At 41.3% G+C, this 17,446-nt stretch overlaps 1 protein-coding gene across 1 annotated transcript in view; it reads left to right on the top strand.

Annotated features, from left to right (window-relative positions):
* Positions 1-5,552: 5,552 nt before the first annotated feature.
* LOC144783951 (uncharacterized) overlaps positions 5,553-17,446 on the top strand; it is a 266,569-nt gene continuing 254,675 nt past the window's right edge. The window contains exons 1-2 of the mRNA XM_078662679.1: positions 5,553-5,616; positions 14,402-14,501. Of these exons, the coding sequence (XP_078518805.1) occupies positions 14,444-14,501 (58 nt within the window). The 5' untranslated portion in view covers positions 5,553-5,616; positions 14,402-14,443. The remainder of the gene's footprint in view (positions 5,617-14,401; positions 14,502-17,446) is intronic.

Below are 17,446 nucleotides of genomic sequence, written 5' to 3'. Positions count from 1 at the left end.
GCTAGTGGAACTTTGATTCAAGAGGCCAAGATGGAAGTTTGCCCGAGGATCACTTCTGATCCTAACCTCATCCTAATGCTCCTTCATTTTCAGGAAGCTAGACCAGTACGGCATCAATTTTTGTTCCCCTGTAAACTCCTATCAAACATAGAATAATACAAGTTTATGTCCTGCTCACTGTCAGATTTTTTTTAAAACAAATGTGGGTACGGCTTCCCCTTCAGTTGTATGGGATGCAATTAAGGCATTTATTAGGGGGACCACATTGCAGTTTATTTTTAAGAGAAACGAGGACTATCGAGAGCACTGGGTTGATTTGTAAGCTTATTACGCAGTTGGAGCTCATGCACGCTCATGCTATAGTAGTTGAGGGAGCAGAGGAAAATATCTTTGTATCTCAATTTGATTAAAAAACAGTCCCTTTCAGGGCAGGACCTTAACGAAAAGATTGTGGCTGGTTACGCTAAGAAGAAGGTCCTTCAATACGAATATAGGAAAAAGATGGGACGAGCACTTGCTCATCAAATCCATGAAACAAAAATTCTGCAATGTAATCCATTATATTAAAGGTAGTGATGATGGGGTATACACTCACCCTAAGGCTGTTAAGAAACAGTTCTCTCTTTTTTATCACGGATTCTATAGTCAGCCCCTATGGTTTAGCTCTTTCGGATTTATGCAATATGCTCAGGATTGAAGACTGCCTACTTTGAGGGAGCCCCAAGCTAGCACACTACAACAGGTTATCACTATTAGCAAAATTGATGCAGCTGTCCTAGCTTTGCCATGCGGTAAGGTGTCAGGAGCAGATACCATTCCACTTGAATTCAACAAAATATTTAAGTATACTATTATTTTAGCTTTACTTGGTGTTATTCAGCATATTGATGTTATGGTGAAGTGTCCGGGACATGGAATATGAAGAATATTATTAGTCTTCTAAAAGAAAGGCAGACCATCAGAGGAACAGAGCTCATATTGCCTCATATCATTTATTAGTAATGCTGATGCAAAAGTATTTGCAAAAATTCTTGGTGTCCGACTTTCTCCTCTCATGTCAAATTTAGTATCGCAACAGCAGTATGGTTGTATACCTGGTAGGGACACTACATGTCATGTCAACACGGCTGTTGCTTAATTTGATATAGTGGGAAAACTTGGCCAGATGATACTTTTAGATGACGCAAAGGCGTTTGACTGTGTTGCATGGGATGCACTTTGGGCTCTGAAGGCAGCTTTTGGTATAGGAGACAGCTTCTGTAAGTAGGTTAAGTTGCTTTATAGTAACCCTAGAGCTCAATTAGTATACACTGGTGTATCTTAAATATCCTTTGAGATCCATCACGGTACTCTTGAGGGGTGCCCACTATCGCCTCTTTTATTCACTCCTTATATAGATCCATTTTTGCAGTCTCTATCTAGAAATGATAAAATGCAGCCCATGATCTGAGGAAGTCTTGAACTTAAAATCACAGCATACGCCGATGACGTGGTCATCTATTCATCCAAACTGTCAGTCACGTTGAAAAATATTATTAAAGAGGCTAATAGTTTTGGAATATTCTCCGGTTACAAACTAAACATATTTACAACCCAAGTGCTACTTAATTTTACACCAGACGCCCCGATTCCTGGAGCTTGTTTAACAGCAACATATATATATAACTTGGGGTTCAAATAAGTACTCAGGTTAGGGAAGTGGTCAAAATAAACTAGGAAACCCCTTTTACTTTCTCTCAGTCGCTAGCAAACTACAGCTCTGGAACAAGCTCCCGATTAGCGTCACAGGTCGGTGCAATATCATTAAAATGAACGTTTTGTTGAAGTTTTTATATTTATTCCAGGCTATCCCCTCTGGGTTCCCAATCTATTTTTAAACGCTTCAAATGGTTTATAGGCAGATTCATTTGGGGCTATAGACAGGCTAGACATGACATAAGACTTTTAAAATTCCCTTTGAGGCAGGGTGGGGTACAGCTTCCTGACTTCAACTTTACTTTTGGGCAGCATTAGCGGGTCACTTTCTTAATTTGTTAATACGTGGTGACGCTGACCCCTCAGCTTATGGGTATCGACTGACTCTAGGGCCAGATCATAAGCTTATTTTTATACAAATGTAGAGATCGCAATTATTTTAAAAGTTTTAAGTTTACGTTTATTATTACAGTGTCAGTATATGGCGGAAAATATCTGCTAAATACTCCTTTTCCACTGATTCATCCAGATATGCCCCTCTGGAAAGCCCAGCATTTCTGACCATATTCCATGATGCTGTGGGTAAACCTTGGAGGTGCTATAGAGTGGGGAATGTGGGACAACTCTAGGACCTCAATAGATTTTTGCACATTTTATGTGCTCCAGGTCTTCTAAGATCTCCCTCAGCATTTCTTTTTCAATATCTGCTGATAAGGCATTTTTTATGTGTAAATGTAGGCTTGTATCTGGTTTGGGTGGCTCTGATCTGCTTTCCTGTTTTCATAATGCACCTAGTAAATCGTTAATTAGCACTATTTACTTAAGACTCTGCCAATACAGATCTTGCGGCTAAATGGAGGAAGGTGCTGTCTGATGAAATTCTTGCCTCAGACATTCGAAGTGCATTAGAGACCATTGTCGGATCAGTTCACTCTGTTAATCAAAAGCTGCAACAATTCAAGACAATCTGCATGTTGTACTATATGCCGAGCTGCATTGTCAAATGGGGGGGAGGTTCTGGGGGTGAGAAGACAGAAGACTTAGGCCCAGATGTAGGTAAAAAATATTTACCGATTCTTAATTACCGAATTTTACCGATTCGGTAATTAAGAATCAGTAAATATGAAGGGTGGACATGTAGGTCCATCCAGATGTGTATTTTACCGAATCGGTAAAAATCGGTATTTACTGAATCGGTAAATACCGACCGGTAATGCTCCATTCATTCCTATGGGCTTTGAAGCCCATAGGAATGAATGGGGCATTACCGGTCGGTATTTACCGATTCGGTAAATACCGATTTTGACAAGGGTGCAGGGGGTGTCACTTTGACACCCTCTAGCACCCCCAAAAAAGGGTCGGGGGCCATATGGCAGGCATACCTGCCCTAAGGGCAGGTCTGCCTGTCATATGGCACAGGTGTGCATGCACACATGTGCATGCACACCTGAATCGGTATTTCACCATCAAATTGAATTTGATGGTAAAATACCGATTTCTTAGGCCTTGTGGGACTCATACGAGTCCCACCTACATATCAATTTTACCGAATCTGTAAAAATACCGGTCGGTAAATATACCGACCGGTATATTTACAGATTCGGTAAAATTACCGATCGGTAAATTTACCGAACGGTAAATTTACCGATTCTGCCCCCTACATGTCAAAATCCTTTTACCGGTCGGTAACGGCCGAATTCGGCCGTTACCGACCGGTAAAACCCTACCTACATCTGGCCCTAAGTGCCCCAAGTGTGGGTGTTATGCAGCAGATATTTTGCACATGCTATTCACCTGGCCTAACCTTCAAGAATTTTGGGTAGGGATGACCCAACTCCTTGGGTACGATGTATAACTTTCCTCTAAGAAGATTGTGTTGGGTTATAAAATGGAAGTCGATATTGGTCTGAGACGGCTGCTGTCCATAATTGCTTTGGCCAGGCTTTGTATAGCTAGATCATGGGTCTCTCCTTTAGCCCCTAGAGCAGTTGAGTGGAGGGCTGCTATCCAATATACGAGTCTGAGCTAGTCGTGGCCAAAGCAAGGGGTGTTCGCTCCATTAAAAGATAGGATGGAATCTGGGCACGATTTAATGGGGATCCATAATTTAATGTTTGCGCTGGGCAAATCAAGGGGTGTTCGCTCCATTAAAAGATAGGATCAAATCAGGGCAGGATTTAATGGGGATCCATAATTTAATGTTTGCGCTGGGCAAATTAGTCGGCTGGGATATGATCCATAATACTCTGTGGATCTGATAAGCAATTCTCTATAATCTGACCATGAGTCGTTCCAGCTCATTTTATTTTATTTTTAGGATATGTTCTATTGTGTTATCTGTAACTTAATGTGTCATTGTTATCTCTGTTTCAGGAGTTTCATTCATATGTTATACTTTGTTCTGCATATTTTGCGATTTACCTGTGCTTCCATGATTGTGTTGCAATTATGCGCTTTAAGTCTGGGTGCTTTCCAGGCCCCTGCAGGCAAAAATGTTTTTTTTTTTTTTGCTACATGATCTTCTGACTTGCAGAAAGAATTTTTTAATATTCCATCCATCAGAATACATACAATTTGCAATGCTTTCAAAAGCATGCTTTAGGCTTGGTGTGCAATATGTAGTAGTGTAAAATTATTATTTTCAAGTCAGATATATAAAGCATTTTTCCACCAGCAAAATAAGGAGAAAAGGGGTTATGAAAACGTTGTAAAATTGTAAAACAATGGTACTTATAAATCACTTTATTGTTTTTAACAAAGGAAAGGCCTGGTCCTTGAATAAACTTTTTTTTTAAAACAAAGTTAGCTTGAATTGATTGTGCAATATTCATAATATGAAACAGAACAGCCTGCTTTTGTCTCAAATTTTATATTATTTTTTATAGGTTTAAAAGTCGCAGAAATGTTATTAGCCCAGTTCCTTAGAAGATTGGCAGAGCAACAAATTGACTTTTCTCCCTTGTAGCCAGTTTTAAAAAAATCTATATGCAAGCTTCACAAGGGTGTAAAAATGGTGTTCTATATCAGTGGTTGTTAACCTTTTGACTTCTGTGGACCCCTACCTAATCATTACTGGAACCCGGGGACTCCCACTCAATCATTAGTCGAATCTTGGGACCACCCCACTACGTCATTACTGGAAGCCGAGGACCCAAGTCTAAGCATTTTCTATGATTTAAGCCTCAAAAAAATACACAAAAAACACAGAATTAAGCTTACATCAAACAAATGAACAAATTATTAAGATATAATGGAACTTATAATACGGCGGACAGGATATTCGTCATGTTTGTGACTGAGTAGTCCATCCGCCAAGATCGCAATAAGGTCATAAATATTTTATTTAAGTCACAATCATTTTTTTAAAATCTACATTTTAATGGGAAGGTTGGAGCTTTTCTAAATCAAATTTTGATGCACTTGCACTGCTCCCACGAACCAATCTGAGGATACTAACTTAATTTTCAGTTTCCAATTTTAAATTCCTACCCATTTGCAGACGTTTTAAAAATTCCAGTGTACATTTAGTTTTTTTTGTATGGACACACTTTATTATTGTGTTTCAACATTATTTATTTTTCAAAATAGCTGTGGACCCCCTCCGAAGGTTTCGGGGACCCCCAGGGTCCCCGAGCCACAGGTTGAGAATCACTGGTCCACATTGTTGGCACTGGTGCTGAATGAATGTCATCTGTTCTGGGTGTCATTTGCATATAGTGCCTGATTGGTTGATTCTCGTGCTAAGGATTGATGTCAGAGTAAAAATCTCCCTGTACCGCATTCCATCCGGCCAGGCCCAGGTGGTGATTCTGAGAAGGGTATAAAAGGATGTCGCACTGTCCCTCGCTCACTCCACCGGTTCCTGCTGCAGAACATCTTCAGAGGCCCAGTCATTGCCTTCTTGACACCTGACACGCCACAGTAAGTTCAATGAACGAGCCAAATGAATGTAAACTCTGCCAAGCTCATATTTTATTTCAGCCTTGTTAGGATTATGTTTAAGTTTATTTCAATACAAAACTCATAAATTAATTTACAAACTTTTTTTTGGAAACTATTTTCAGAAATTATTAGTATCATGAAAAAAACACGAGAACAGAAAATAAAACAGAGCTACTGAATAGCTTTGTATTTTTTCATAGTTTTAATATTTGTAATCTTACATTTTACGTAAAATGATGTAACTTTGTCAATTGGTTACAATTTGGTTATTAGTTACAATTCGATTCCTGGCTATATTTGAAGATATGCATTCTGGAAAGAGCCACCGTGAGGGAAAGAAAGCAGATGCAGTGAAAAAACACGGCTGGCAGAACACAACCCAGAATATATTCTTGTTTTTCTGGGAGTGCACCCTTTAGCTTTGGTTAATTTTTCCTTTTTGGGGAGAAGTCGGACATTTTTACGCCTCACATTTTAGACGCTTCTCTGATTTTTGGGAAGAGTAGCAGCCTTTGGTTAGTTGAGTTGGCGGTCATTATCCCGTTTTTATTTTTCATTTCTAAGGGCAAATACGGAAGTCGGAGCAGCCAATAGGATTTATTGGAATCCTAGTGCGAGCACAGAGATTGGAGGGAGGAATTGAGGGAGCCGCACAAAGATAAAAATCAGAACATTAACCACTTTAAAGCTCCTGGTTCCAAAGTAAAAAATTGAACTCCCTGCAAACCGTGAAACTCTTTGACTTTCAAGTTTTTTACTTTTCTGAACTTAAGGTGAAATGAAAAATGAATCTTGGATTTCTGATCTAGGTAGTTAACTTCACATGTAAAGTCCAATTACTGACCCGGCTGCTGCCTGGTTTTGCATGCGGGGTGAGAGAGGGAAATTGGACGACTATGGCCCTGAACACATTGGAGTAAATGCGAAAGGCACCCCTCAATTTCTGGGGGCACAGAACGACCCTGGACATCAATGACCACTACCTTTCCAAAAGGAAAGCCTTCATGGTGCCCACTGAATAACCAATCCCAACCCCAAAGTCTATGCCACAGGTGTGAAATTAACCATGCCATGTAGTTGTGTCTTTTTTCTAGGAAAAAATGGTTGTATAGCTTCCCTATAGTCTTTTCAGGAATCGTTTGGATCCCTATGTCCCCAGTGACTGTTTCACAAGAAACAATTAGAAATTAATTGCAAGTGGCAGAGTGCCAGGATGTCTCTCCCGAAACAGGTCTGCGTGCACTGTTGAGGGTGTGTGCACTTTTCCCCCAAAGTGGTAATTTGGAAGATAGTTCAGTGGGTTAATGCTGGCTCTGCAGAGATCTTTTGAGTGACCCGTAGGTCACAGGACTGCATTCCCACAGGACTGGTCCAAACCTGAAACGTTCTAGTGACTCGTAACTCGATAGCTCCGGGGCATCCAGAGAAGTCGTGCTCTGTAAAGCAAACTATAATTTAAAGATTGTGCAGGTGAAAGAAAATGAATTAAGTCAACATGTCACTCCAGCGTTTACAACACCACGCCCGTGTAAAGTACACATCGAAAGCTTCTGCCAGGTGAGAGATGTATCTGCAGAATTTACATAACAGTCTTGTTAAAATAGTTTTGCTCTGCATTCATTTAAACCCCCGTGTGCACTCCCCCCTCTTCTCCCCCTCTCCCCCAGCCCCCCCAGCGGGCTGCCACCGAGGACTCGGGGTCCCCGCTTCTGATCTGGGAGTGGTGTTGGAAGTCCAGTAGGTGTCCGTGTGTCTGTCACCCCAGATGACGTGCAGGTGCTCATATAGCGCATACCAGCAACTGAAACGCCTCAAGGCGCATTAGTGAATCGAGGGTGCGGTATCGGTGTTGGTAAAAGGTGCCAGGGTGAGAGTACAAGAATTTCAAGTCCGCCAAGGCGCTACCTGTTTCCTCAAACTGCGTCTGATGGTGCATGAAACCGTCCTGGGCGGGTGAAAAATACTGCATACTTAATGCTCATGCGATCACTGGCCTCTCTGCTTAGGCGGTCAGACAGAATCACTGCCAATGCGAAAAAAGCTTGCTGTGAAGAAACACAAGTTCATTGAATGCACACACTTCTCAATATTTCAGGTTAGCCTCTTTCTAAGTCATCTCAAGTTTGCCAGATCACATAGCTGGTCGAACAAGCAGATACATCCATTTTCCTAGGATCATGGACTGTCAATCATACTTAGAGATGATCCTGTTTCCTCCTTCTGTCTAAAGCCCACCTGCCATAACACATCACCAGCCCTTTGCGGCAGTGACGGGTGGACACTGATGGAGAGAGCGTAGAGGGTTGAAATGTGTGACATTTATTCCCTAATGGGTGTGTAGGGGCTTTGAGAAGCACTGATCGAGAGAGCGCAAGGAGGTGGATGGAATACTTTTCTGCCACGATGATGACTTCAGTGGGTTGGACCAATGGATTAGATCCCCAAAAAGTGAGATGGGACCAAAGACCTCTCAAAAACCTTCCTCTATAAAAAGGAGGATTCAATTTCTGATCTTCTGCCCCAGGGCTCCGCCTCAATACTCCTGCAGCAGTGAAGGCCACCAAACATTAGAACTATTCCATAACATTAATGCCCTTCCTGGTGGCCTTCTGGGCCTGCCTCTGCGTCAGCGAGGTACGGTTTGAGACACAGGAAATAGCACCAGAGTAGCCCTCATTATCTTTCCTTGACTAGGATCTCCGTTGGCGTTTACAGACAGTGTGGAACCCGGCAGAACCCCTGGAATTAGGGGGGTCCAGGATGGACCTTCACATTTCCATGGGCCTGGCACTAGAAGATGCTGGCCAACAGCCAGATGATGTGGGAACCCATCTGTATGGGACCTGGTGACCTCAGCGATAAGAGTCCACTATCTATATCACGGCCGCGACATAAGGGGCCTTCACTGAAACGCGAGAATACAAAAATGTTGCGACATTGAGATCACTTGGACATCTCAGAAACCTGATGAAAGGAGTAAACAGGACCAGAAGAGGGGCAGCTGGTAGGGCAATAAGACAGAAGACTTGGGGGCTTTGAGGAACCTCTGGGGATTTCTCCTTGGACCTGATTCTTGGGTGTTGTTGCAAAACAGAAGGAAGCTTCTTGGGAGGCCATCTAATGGAAAAATCAGTCCCATGCAATGTGTATATATCTTTAGCTTAATATAAATAAGTAATTGTAAAAAAAATGTCCATAGATTGCTATGTTAGTGGGATTCCAGGAATGAGACACGATTTGGACAGAGACCACCAGCTCCATTCGTGGTGCGAGGGTTTGCTTAGAGAAGACAGGCATTGCTTAATTATATTGTATTATTTTACTAAGAGAGGGATGGAGTTAAAGCTGCTTCCATAGTAGAACCCCACAGTGAAACATGTAATAAGAAACAGAAATAAAAGAATTGTAGCAAATAAAAAACAGCGTGAATTATTTTTTTAGAAACTTCAATGTGATGATAAAAATGCGTTTATACATTTTAAAATTAAAGTTCGGAAAAGAAAAAAGTGAACACTGGCATGGTGTGGAGAGAGGCTGTTAGTGAGGGATGTGATAGAGAAGGGAATTCAAGGTTATGCACTGGAAAATAGACCCCAAAATCAGCCAAAATAGGGGAGCCAGGGAAGCTGGGGAGGTGTGGAAAGTGGGCTTTCGTGGTTTGTTCCTGAAAAGCAACACAACATTTTTGTGGTCAAGTAAGTTCCTTTTTTTCGTACCTTTATTATTACTTTTCACGGTTGTGGTGAAGTGTTAGGCTCGTGGTAATGTCTTTCGGTATTATCGCGTTGTTTGACATATATAACCCACAGCTCAAAACATTATCATGAAACCACTGGAAAGACCCACTCAGCTCTTTTTCGCCTGACCCTTGTCCTCCTTCCTCCAGGCAGACACAAATATACCCTTTACCATCGCGTAAATAAATACACATTAATACCTTAAATGATGTCCCTTCCCACTGCCTGGCTGTTCCTGGGCTCATCATTTCTTCACAGGGTCTAAACTAGGGGTGTTCAATGTGCGTCCAGGAGGGCCGGATCCATGCCAGATTTTCAGGATAATCTGATTTATAGGAGTTTCGTTGTTTTCAAAATGTATCCTTTGTGGTTATCCCAAAATTCTACCCTCGATCCGGTCCACCTTATTTTAGACACCCCTGGTCTAAGCACTTCTCTTTGGAACATAACCTGACCCTGAGTGGGACTCCTTCCATTTTTATTTATTTATTTATTTGAAGCGGTTTATACTTTCATTTTCCTCACTACTTACTCTTTTGGTTATATGTATATACTCTAAGCAAGAACGATAAGGTAACAACTATCATTTTTCACAAGTTTTCCTGTGTGTGACAAAAAACATGTCACACAGTGTGACCATGGCTATTTTCAAGTGCAGCAGCGGTGACGCAAGCACTGGTTTGCGGTTCCCGGAAGCGGATCCTCACCTCTCATGAAGATGGGGTCGTCCTTTGTTTTAATTGACGACTAAGTCATGAAGGCGTGATCCTTGGTTCGGCTGCTCCTTGAAATCTTTTCAAGGGTGTCATATCCTGGTACATACACTAAGTCACATCATGTCACACCCATGTCATCTCAGGTTATGAAACATCTAGATCTCACATCACAAAGTGAGTCTATTATTGGCATGGTTCCCATTCAGTAGGTGGAAAAACTGACACCATGGAATTTGGGAAGGACTTTTTTAATATGCTTTTTATGAGCCACCAAGAATCATTAGTTCATCATACGATACAGATTGGGTGTACTAAAAATGGCCTTCACTGCTGCCGAAGAGCAAGTCTTCCTACTTAGTCCATGAAACAACCAGGAGGTTGGTCCCCAAGTTGACATTGTGCGCCTAACATGATATATATAGTAATTTTATCTTCTGTACTATATTTTAGTTTTATATTGTTCGTATTTTATGAATTCACTGTAATTTTTATGGGAAAAATAAATGTTGTTTTACTTTATATAAGTGTTTTATTATGCAGCTGATTGCTAAGATTTTTATTAATCAAGCAATAAAGATTTACTTTACTTACTTACCATGAAAGAACCAAGGACCCATGGGCGCAACTGTAAATGCTCTAGTCAATTAAGTGATCTAGAACAATGATAAGAAAACTGGTAAATATTCTTCCTGTTGTAATAAACCCACTACCACACCCTACCCACGAACATATTAACCAAGAGAATAGGTTAGTCATATATGATATGTAAATCTAATTGTCAATTTTTAATTTGGGTCATTCTGAGTATATTGAAGACAAAAGTAGGTAGGTTATTATAGTATGTTTAACTGTTTTATTAACTTGTGATCTTCAAACGTTGGTTCAATGCAAGATTTTGGAAGAGTGACTAGTCGACATGTGTTTCGCCCCAATGCGGCATGCAGGCCTGGGCTTTTTCAAGGCTATGACACAATGGGCATAGATGGGTTAAAATCTTCAGAAATTAGACTTAATGGGAGAAAATATTTCAGTTTGTCCAAGCTGGGTAACTTGTAGAAAGAAGGTGATCTCTGATTGTCAGGAGAAAGGTAGTCTGTTGTTCCTGCGGACCTAGTCACGGAAAAGGTACTACCTGTGTCCATTCCTGTGGTTTTATTCACAGCACTATGATTGTGGCAACAAATTCAATACTGAGATTGTGGAAAATTTAAACTGAACAAAAGATTTAAACATATCTAAAGGATTTGATCAAGTTGATCAACTTCACATTCCACAGAAAAGCCTTTTCAGCAGAAAAGTTATGCATGCCCAGCGTAGCGTTTTGTAAAAGCTTTCCCTGAGGTTTATAGCACTGTACATCTCTTATGTTGTGGTGCTAATTGCTATTTTGAGCAGATAATGTATTGTTCATGTCGTTTTGTTTCAATACTTTATTCAATTTCATAATAACATCATACAAGTGCAGCACATTACATTATAAAATCTGAGTACACAAACATATAATAAAAACCATTCATAAAACAGAGAATTAGAAAAAAACCAATACCCAATGCTAATCAAGAGCAATTTAAAATGTTCTTTCTAGCATAAAATAACAGCCCACAAAAAACTTGACATACTACGGCATATCTCCATAGTAGACAAAGATTGTAGGTAAAGATAAGCAGGACGGCACTGTGTGATGTTGAACGGTCTTAAAATGGGAAGAATATCAAGTTTGCTCAGATTGTTATAAAATTTGCAGAAAAGAACTACACCCATAGTATTGCATCATTAGTAGCAGGTATTTGACATATGCACAACTTCTGATGGGAAACATTAACAATAATGTAGATCTGTTAAAAGTGAGGCCCAGTAAGTTTGTTCAAAAAGCTCATACAAACATTTAAAAGTTTGTGGTATGGGGATATGAAAGGTACTCAACGCATGTGGGCCTTTCAGACTTCCAATGGGGGATGTATTACAAGTCCACCAGCAGTTACGATATCTAGTGGGCATCTCACTCCAACGTGTACCCTAAAAACCTCAACAGGGCATTGGTGCCTAAGTAAAGCCGAGACTAAGTTTAGATGGATCCCCACAGTTGAGTACTCTGTTACCAGAGTCCCAGCAACAGATACAGTAGAAAAGCGCCCCAGGCTTGGGAGGGACAGCAATGCCAACAATGAGGTTCACCTAGGACTGAAAAGGGCAGTATTTGGGTGTGACGTCCAAATACTGCACTTTTCAAACTAAGAGGACATCTTAATTGCACTGATCCAGACTAACAGGTCCAAGAACTGGGTTGTGCACTTTCTGCAAAACCTATTTCTTGAAAAGAATATGAGAACAAACAAGGTGGTTGCAGTGGTTGTCAGCAAGTGGACAATATGGCACATGTAATATATTGCAGGTACCACGAGACCTGGAAAAGATACTGGAACTCATCACCAAGTGTATTGAACAAGAATTCACAGAAGATATGTCCAACACTTCTTAGAGTCCTAAACATGGAAGAAGAAAATCTGAATGTGGTTTGAAAGTATATTAAGAGTGTCACAAACATAGAACAGAAAATATGATAGATACAGCATTTGGTGATCTTCATGGTGGGGAAGAGCAAAGTTGCATGTTTCTTTAGTTCTTTCTTAGCTGACCCTGATAAGCAGGATGGGAAGAAATGGATTACAGGAAACGAAATGTTATGCATTTTTAAATATGGTGCTAATGTCCGCCGTAAATTCTGCACTAGTTTTACATCGTTTCTATGGGTTTATATATGTGTTATAAACACACAGGATACTGTTTACATGTGCAGAACTAGCACTAAAATTTAGGCGCCTGTTAAATTCCTGTAATTTCCTTTGTGGAATGACATGAGATTCCTGAAAAATGACACAACATTACACAAGCTACCGATTTGGCATTTTATGCTATTACTAAACCAGTATATATCCTCATGTCCGAAATGGAGGCGAGGACAATTCTGCGAAAATAAAATAGCAATAAATCGTGAATAAATCGAACAACAGCCATTCTGTTCATTGGCTTTGTTTCTGTGCCCCCACAATAGGATTTGTGCGCGAACAACATCTCAATTACCTAATGGGATGTAATAGTGTAAACAGAGCTTTATTTGTGCTGGCGTTTTCCGGTGCTCGGCACCGGCACCTATTTGTAAACACCATTACATATTTATGAGAAACCCCCACGTGGTGGCGCTGTGTCTGTGTATTTTTAAGCAGCGGTCATTAGAGCAGCATTAAACTATGTAATATAGCTTTAAAAAAATGATAAACCTTGAACTTAAACCTGCAGCTAAAAAATGAGGTGGGTCATGCAAGCTGCAGTTCACTAGTGAGTAATACCTTGGGCCCTGGCTCCTAATATTTTACAAATGAAGCACAGAATCACAGACATATTAAATGAAAATAATGCGAAATACCACTCCCATAACTTGACCTTTCAAATGCATTTACCGAAATCTGCAAAGCCAAACATGTCCTGAATGTCACATGAAATTTCGATTCAGCAATCTCTCTTTCTCCCATGGACCATTGGAGTTTGGTTCTGAGCTCTAGGCAGGGGTATGGTCTGTAGTTTCTATTGTCTTGAAATATAGACTAATGGTTCAAACTATGTTGTGTCGTGACAATTATGTGTCTTCCCGAGAGAAATGCTTCAACAGATTGTTCATTTTGAGAATGTTAACGATGCAGAGAGTACTTGTTTTGTCATGAACTGGCGGTGTCATATACAATCAATCCCATTGTAACCTTTTACAAACGTTCTAGACATTTTTGGCGAATGTCATGTCATTTAATATATATATATTTTTTTAAATAAGCAATATATAAACAATCAAAAAATAATAAAGGTGTACTGTATTCCCGTGCCCATGAATTCTGGCAAATTATTCATGCAATTGTAACTTTTGAAAACGATTCAATCCATTTTTTTTAGCATATCGTGTTTCAATATATTCATATTTTTTTATTAACAATACATAAAAAAGTTTTAAAACATCTTAGAAGTACATTACACCAATATGCTAATGCACTCAGACGAGTTATATGTGATTAAAGCAAATGCAACCTTTCAAAAAACGTTTGTAGCCATTTTTGTGAAATGTCATGATCTTTATAGATTTAATATATTCATATTTTTATAAAGCATATTAAAAAAATAATAACCATGGACGTGCATGGTCTTAATGCTCATTGTAATGCAGTACTGCAACAGTGGGAAACCTTGTGCTTAGCATATTACATATGTTCAAGATGCAAGTAACAGCTGCAAGAAACATAACAATGATTGTCATCTTTTCCGCAGTACTGACCCATCTCACAGGAGGAGCCCTACACCCAGGACAGAATGAGGGGGAAGGGCGGCCAGCCCATTCTCGTGGCCCTCACCACGCTCCTATTTCTAGGTAAGTCATTTGGTTCTCCCACTAAAAAACTACCCTCCTGAACTTAATGTAAATTGATACTTTTATAGCGCACTACTCACCCGCAAGGGTCTCTAGGCGCTTGTACGAATACCGCTGTGGAACCCATCCTGGCTTTCCCTGTGAGGTGTCCACTCCTGGGCACCCCCAAGGTGGAGGCCAGGCATCCTTAGCGTTGTGGGGGCCGTTGTGGAGATTAAGCAAGCTATTGCCCAGAGTTGCAGAGTGGGACTCTATGATTGGAATAGGCACCGAGGTGAGAATTATCAGGTCCGTGGAATTTTGAGCCCAAGACCCACCGAGGCGGGGAATTGAACCCTGGTCCCGGGCTAGACCTCTCCATCAGGGTCTGCCGCTCCAACCATTAGCACCAGTTGTATTGGTAACTTTCCACCATTTCATGTTGCTTATTGGCAGCAGCAAACATAGAACTAGCAAATCATAATTATTTAATGATTGTTTATGTGCAGGAAGGGACACCTTCCCGCACATAAACAATCTTTAATGGTGCTTTCCTCTTTCTATGTGTGCTGCAAATAGTATCGGTTGCCACAGGACCCGGGTGGTGAAGCGTGGGTGGACAAAAAGAGAAAACAAGAAAAACACTTACCTGAAAAGAAAGCTGCCTCCCTTTCGTCCCCTGTCCCTCCGACATCTTCCTGCACTCCCGACCAGCAGCAGGAAGCACCCAGCCTCCCCATACCCAATCATAAAACTGTATTGCAGCTTTGTGATTGGTCTGAGCGCCGTGGATCGGCGCTCAGAAAGGGACTGGGAGGGTTTGCATGTTCCTCACCAGGCTGGGTAATGCAGCCTAGTGATGAAGATGCAAAGTGCGCAGGACTGTTTGGCTGGCCCATGAGGGCCGGGCAAGCAGTTGTGCGCACTTCATGAGTGAAAACCACTCCTCTCCCTACTCTGCCAGTCCCGCCCCTGAAGTATACAGGAAAAAAAAATGATAATAACAATAGTTATTATCATTTTATTTTTCCTTTTGTACAGTGAGGCAACACTCCTTCGCCTTAGCGGAGGAGCCGCCACTGGCTGCAGAATGCAGCACACATAGAAAAGGCAAAAAACGAGGAGAAATAAAAGTATCCTGGCACTTATGGGACGAGGGGTTCTGGACTTCTGTCCAACACTAACACAAAGGAATGCTTAAAAAGATGAGGATGCTTGAAAACTACTCTTCTGACCGCAACCCACCAAGGTGGAATGAAATAAATGTTGGTTTTAGTTGTAAAATACTCACATAACACACTTTACGCAATGGCGTCTCTGGGGCGTCTCTAGGCTCTGACTAATCATAAGCGAGAGGAGAACTTAGACAAATAGAGTGGTCTTAAGAACTGAGTTGAAATTATTAAAGGATCTGGATTTATTAAAGGATGGCACAGTACACCAGAAAAGAATTCCAGGCCTTGATTGCTTTAGTGAATAATCGTCTACCTCATATAGTGAAGGCAGCAGGGACTGTGACAAGGTCATCTTGAGTTTTCAGACCTTGTGGTCCGACTACAACCTTTGTAAGTCAGAATATCGTGTAGACAAATATTGAATATAGTCAGATGTAAATATAGTGCACGAAATACCACTTACAAAAATATTGTCCAATTGGGTAGTCACCAGGGGTGAGATGTTATGGTAGGTGATATTTGGGACAAGATATTCATGTCAGAGGATAATCTGACAATGATGTAGGGCGTCAACACCACTGGTGAATAGTCATGTCCTATCTTTCTACGTACGAAGTTCTTACATACTTTTCTTGTGGACATCCTAAAAATACGACCAGGATCCAATGTTCAAGCACCAAATGTGGCCACAACTGCTGCATTGCAAATTTGTATGAGTCTGACCCAATGTTGGTGGGTAAATTCTTACTACCGCTCAGTGGCAGCCTGTGGTGGGAGTGCTGCAGGGCGCTGACGTGGGGCGGGGGAGTGGCAGGGTGGGGCTAGTAAACTGCGGAATACGGCCGCACAGAGGTAAGTACACAAACTAATAACTAAAATGAATTGTGTTGCGCGCGCTGCATGGCATTTGGCGATGCAGCGCGCTCAACTAAATTAGTTTTATTTTTTGTTTGTGTACTTACCTTTGTACGGCCGTATTCCGCAGTTTACTACCCCCCACCCTGCCCCTCCCCTGCCCCACATCAGCGCCCGGCAGCACGCCCACCGCGGGCCGCTACTGCTACCGCTTCAGAACCAACCTGGGAGTTCGATCTTGTAGCTGAGCCTATTTAAGGGGGAAAAGGCACATTTTTTAATTGAAATGTTGCTATAGTGCTCTATTTCTCTGTGCTGCTCAATTGAAGTGAGACAAGAAGACACCAAAAGAAATGAACATCCTGTATAAAAATGTCTGTTGTAAGAGCCAGGTTATGCAGCTCCTGTCCAGGGGTGGCGGCTACTACTTAATACATGTGAGTGGTTTCATGAGGGAATCGTTGGTGACTTCAGATGACTGCGACTCTTCCTCTCCTCTGCACTGTCCCAATCAGCTGCGACTCATATTGGAGCAGGCTCAAGACTGATTTGCATATGGTTGGGTCTAATCTGAGGTGGCGTGGTGGTCCATACGGGATGGACTGGGATGCAACCAAAGTAATTGACAGTGGCTGAGAATTATTTAAGCATATCATCCATCCCTTTTTGGTAGTATTCATTGTGACACCCTAAGTGTGAAGGATATGCACAGGTATGAGTCCCATGCTCAGTGGAGCCCCGCAGCGCCCAAATAGGCTGAAACGGTATTGGGTAGCTTGTGTTATGGTTCAGAGAAGTACTGGGTTGGTGCGTATGAGTCAGTTTAATCTGTGGTGGCATGGTGGGCAAACAAATTGATGGACTGGGGTAAAGCCCCAAGTAGTTACCAGTGGCTGAGATTGAATCAAGGATTTTATCTATCACTTTTTGTTCATT

Source organism: Lissotriton helveticus, chromosome 10, assembly GCF_964261635.1.
Source record: "Lissotriton helveticus chromosome 10, aLisHel1.1, whole genome shotgun sequence".
Taxonomy (NCBI): Eukaryota; Metazoa; Chordata; class Amphibia; order Caudata; family Salamandridae; genus Lissotriton; species Lissotriton helveticus.
Note: the sequence above shows the minus strand (reverse complement) of the source record. Positions and strands in the feature narration are given on the sequence as shown.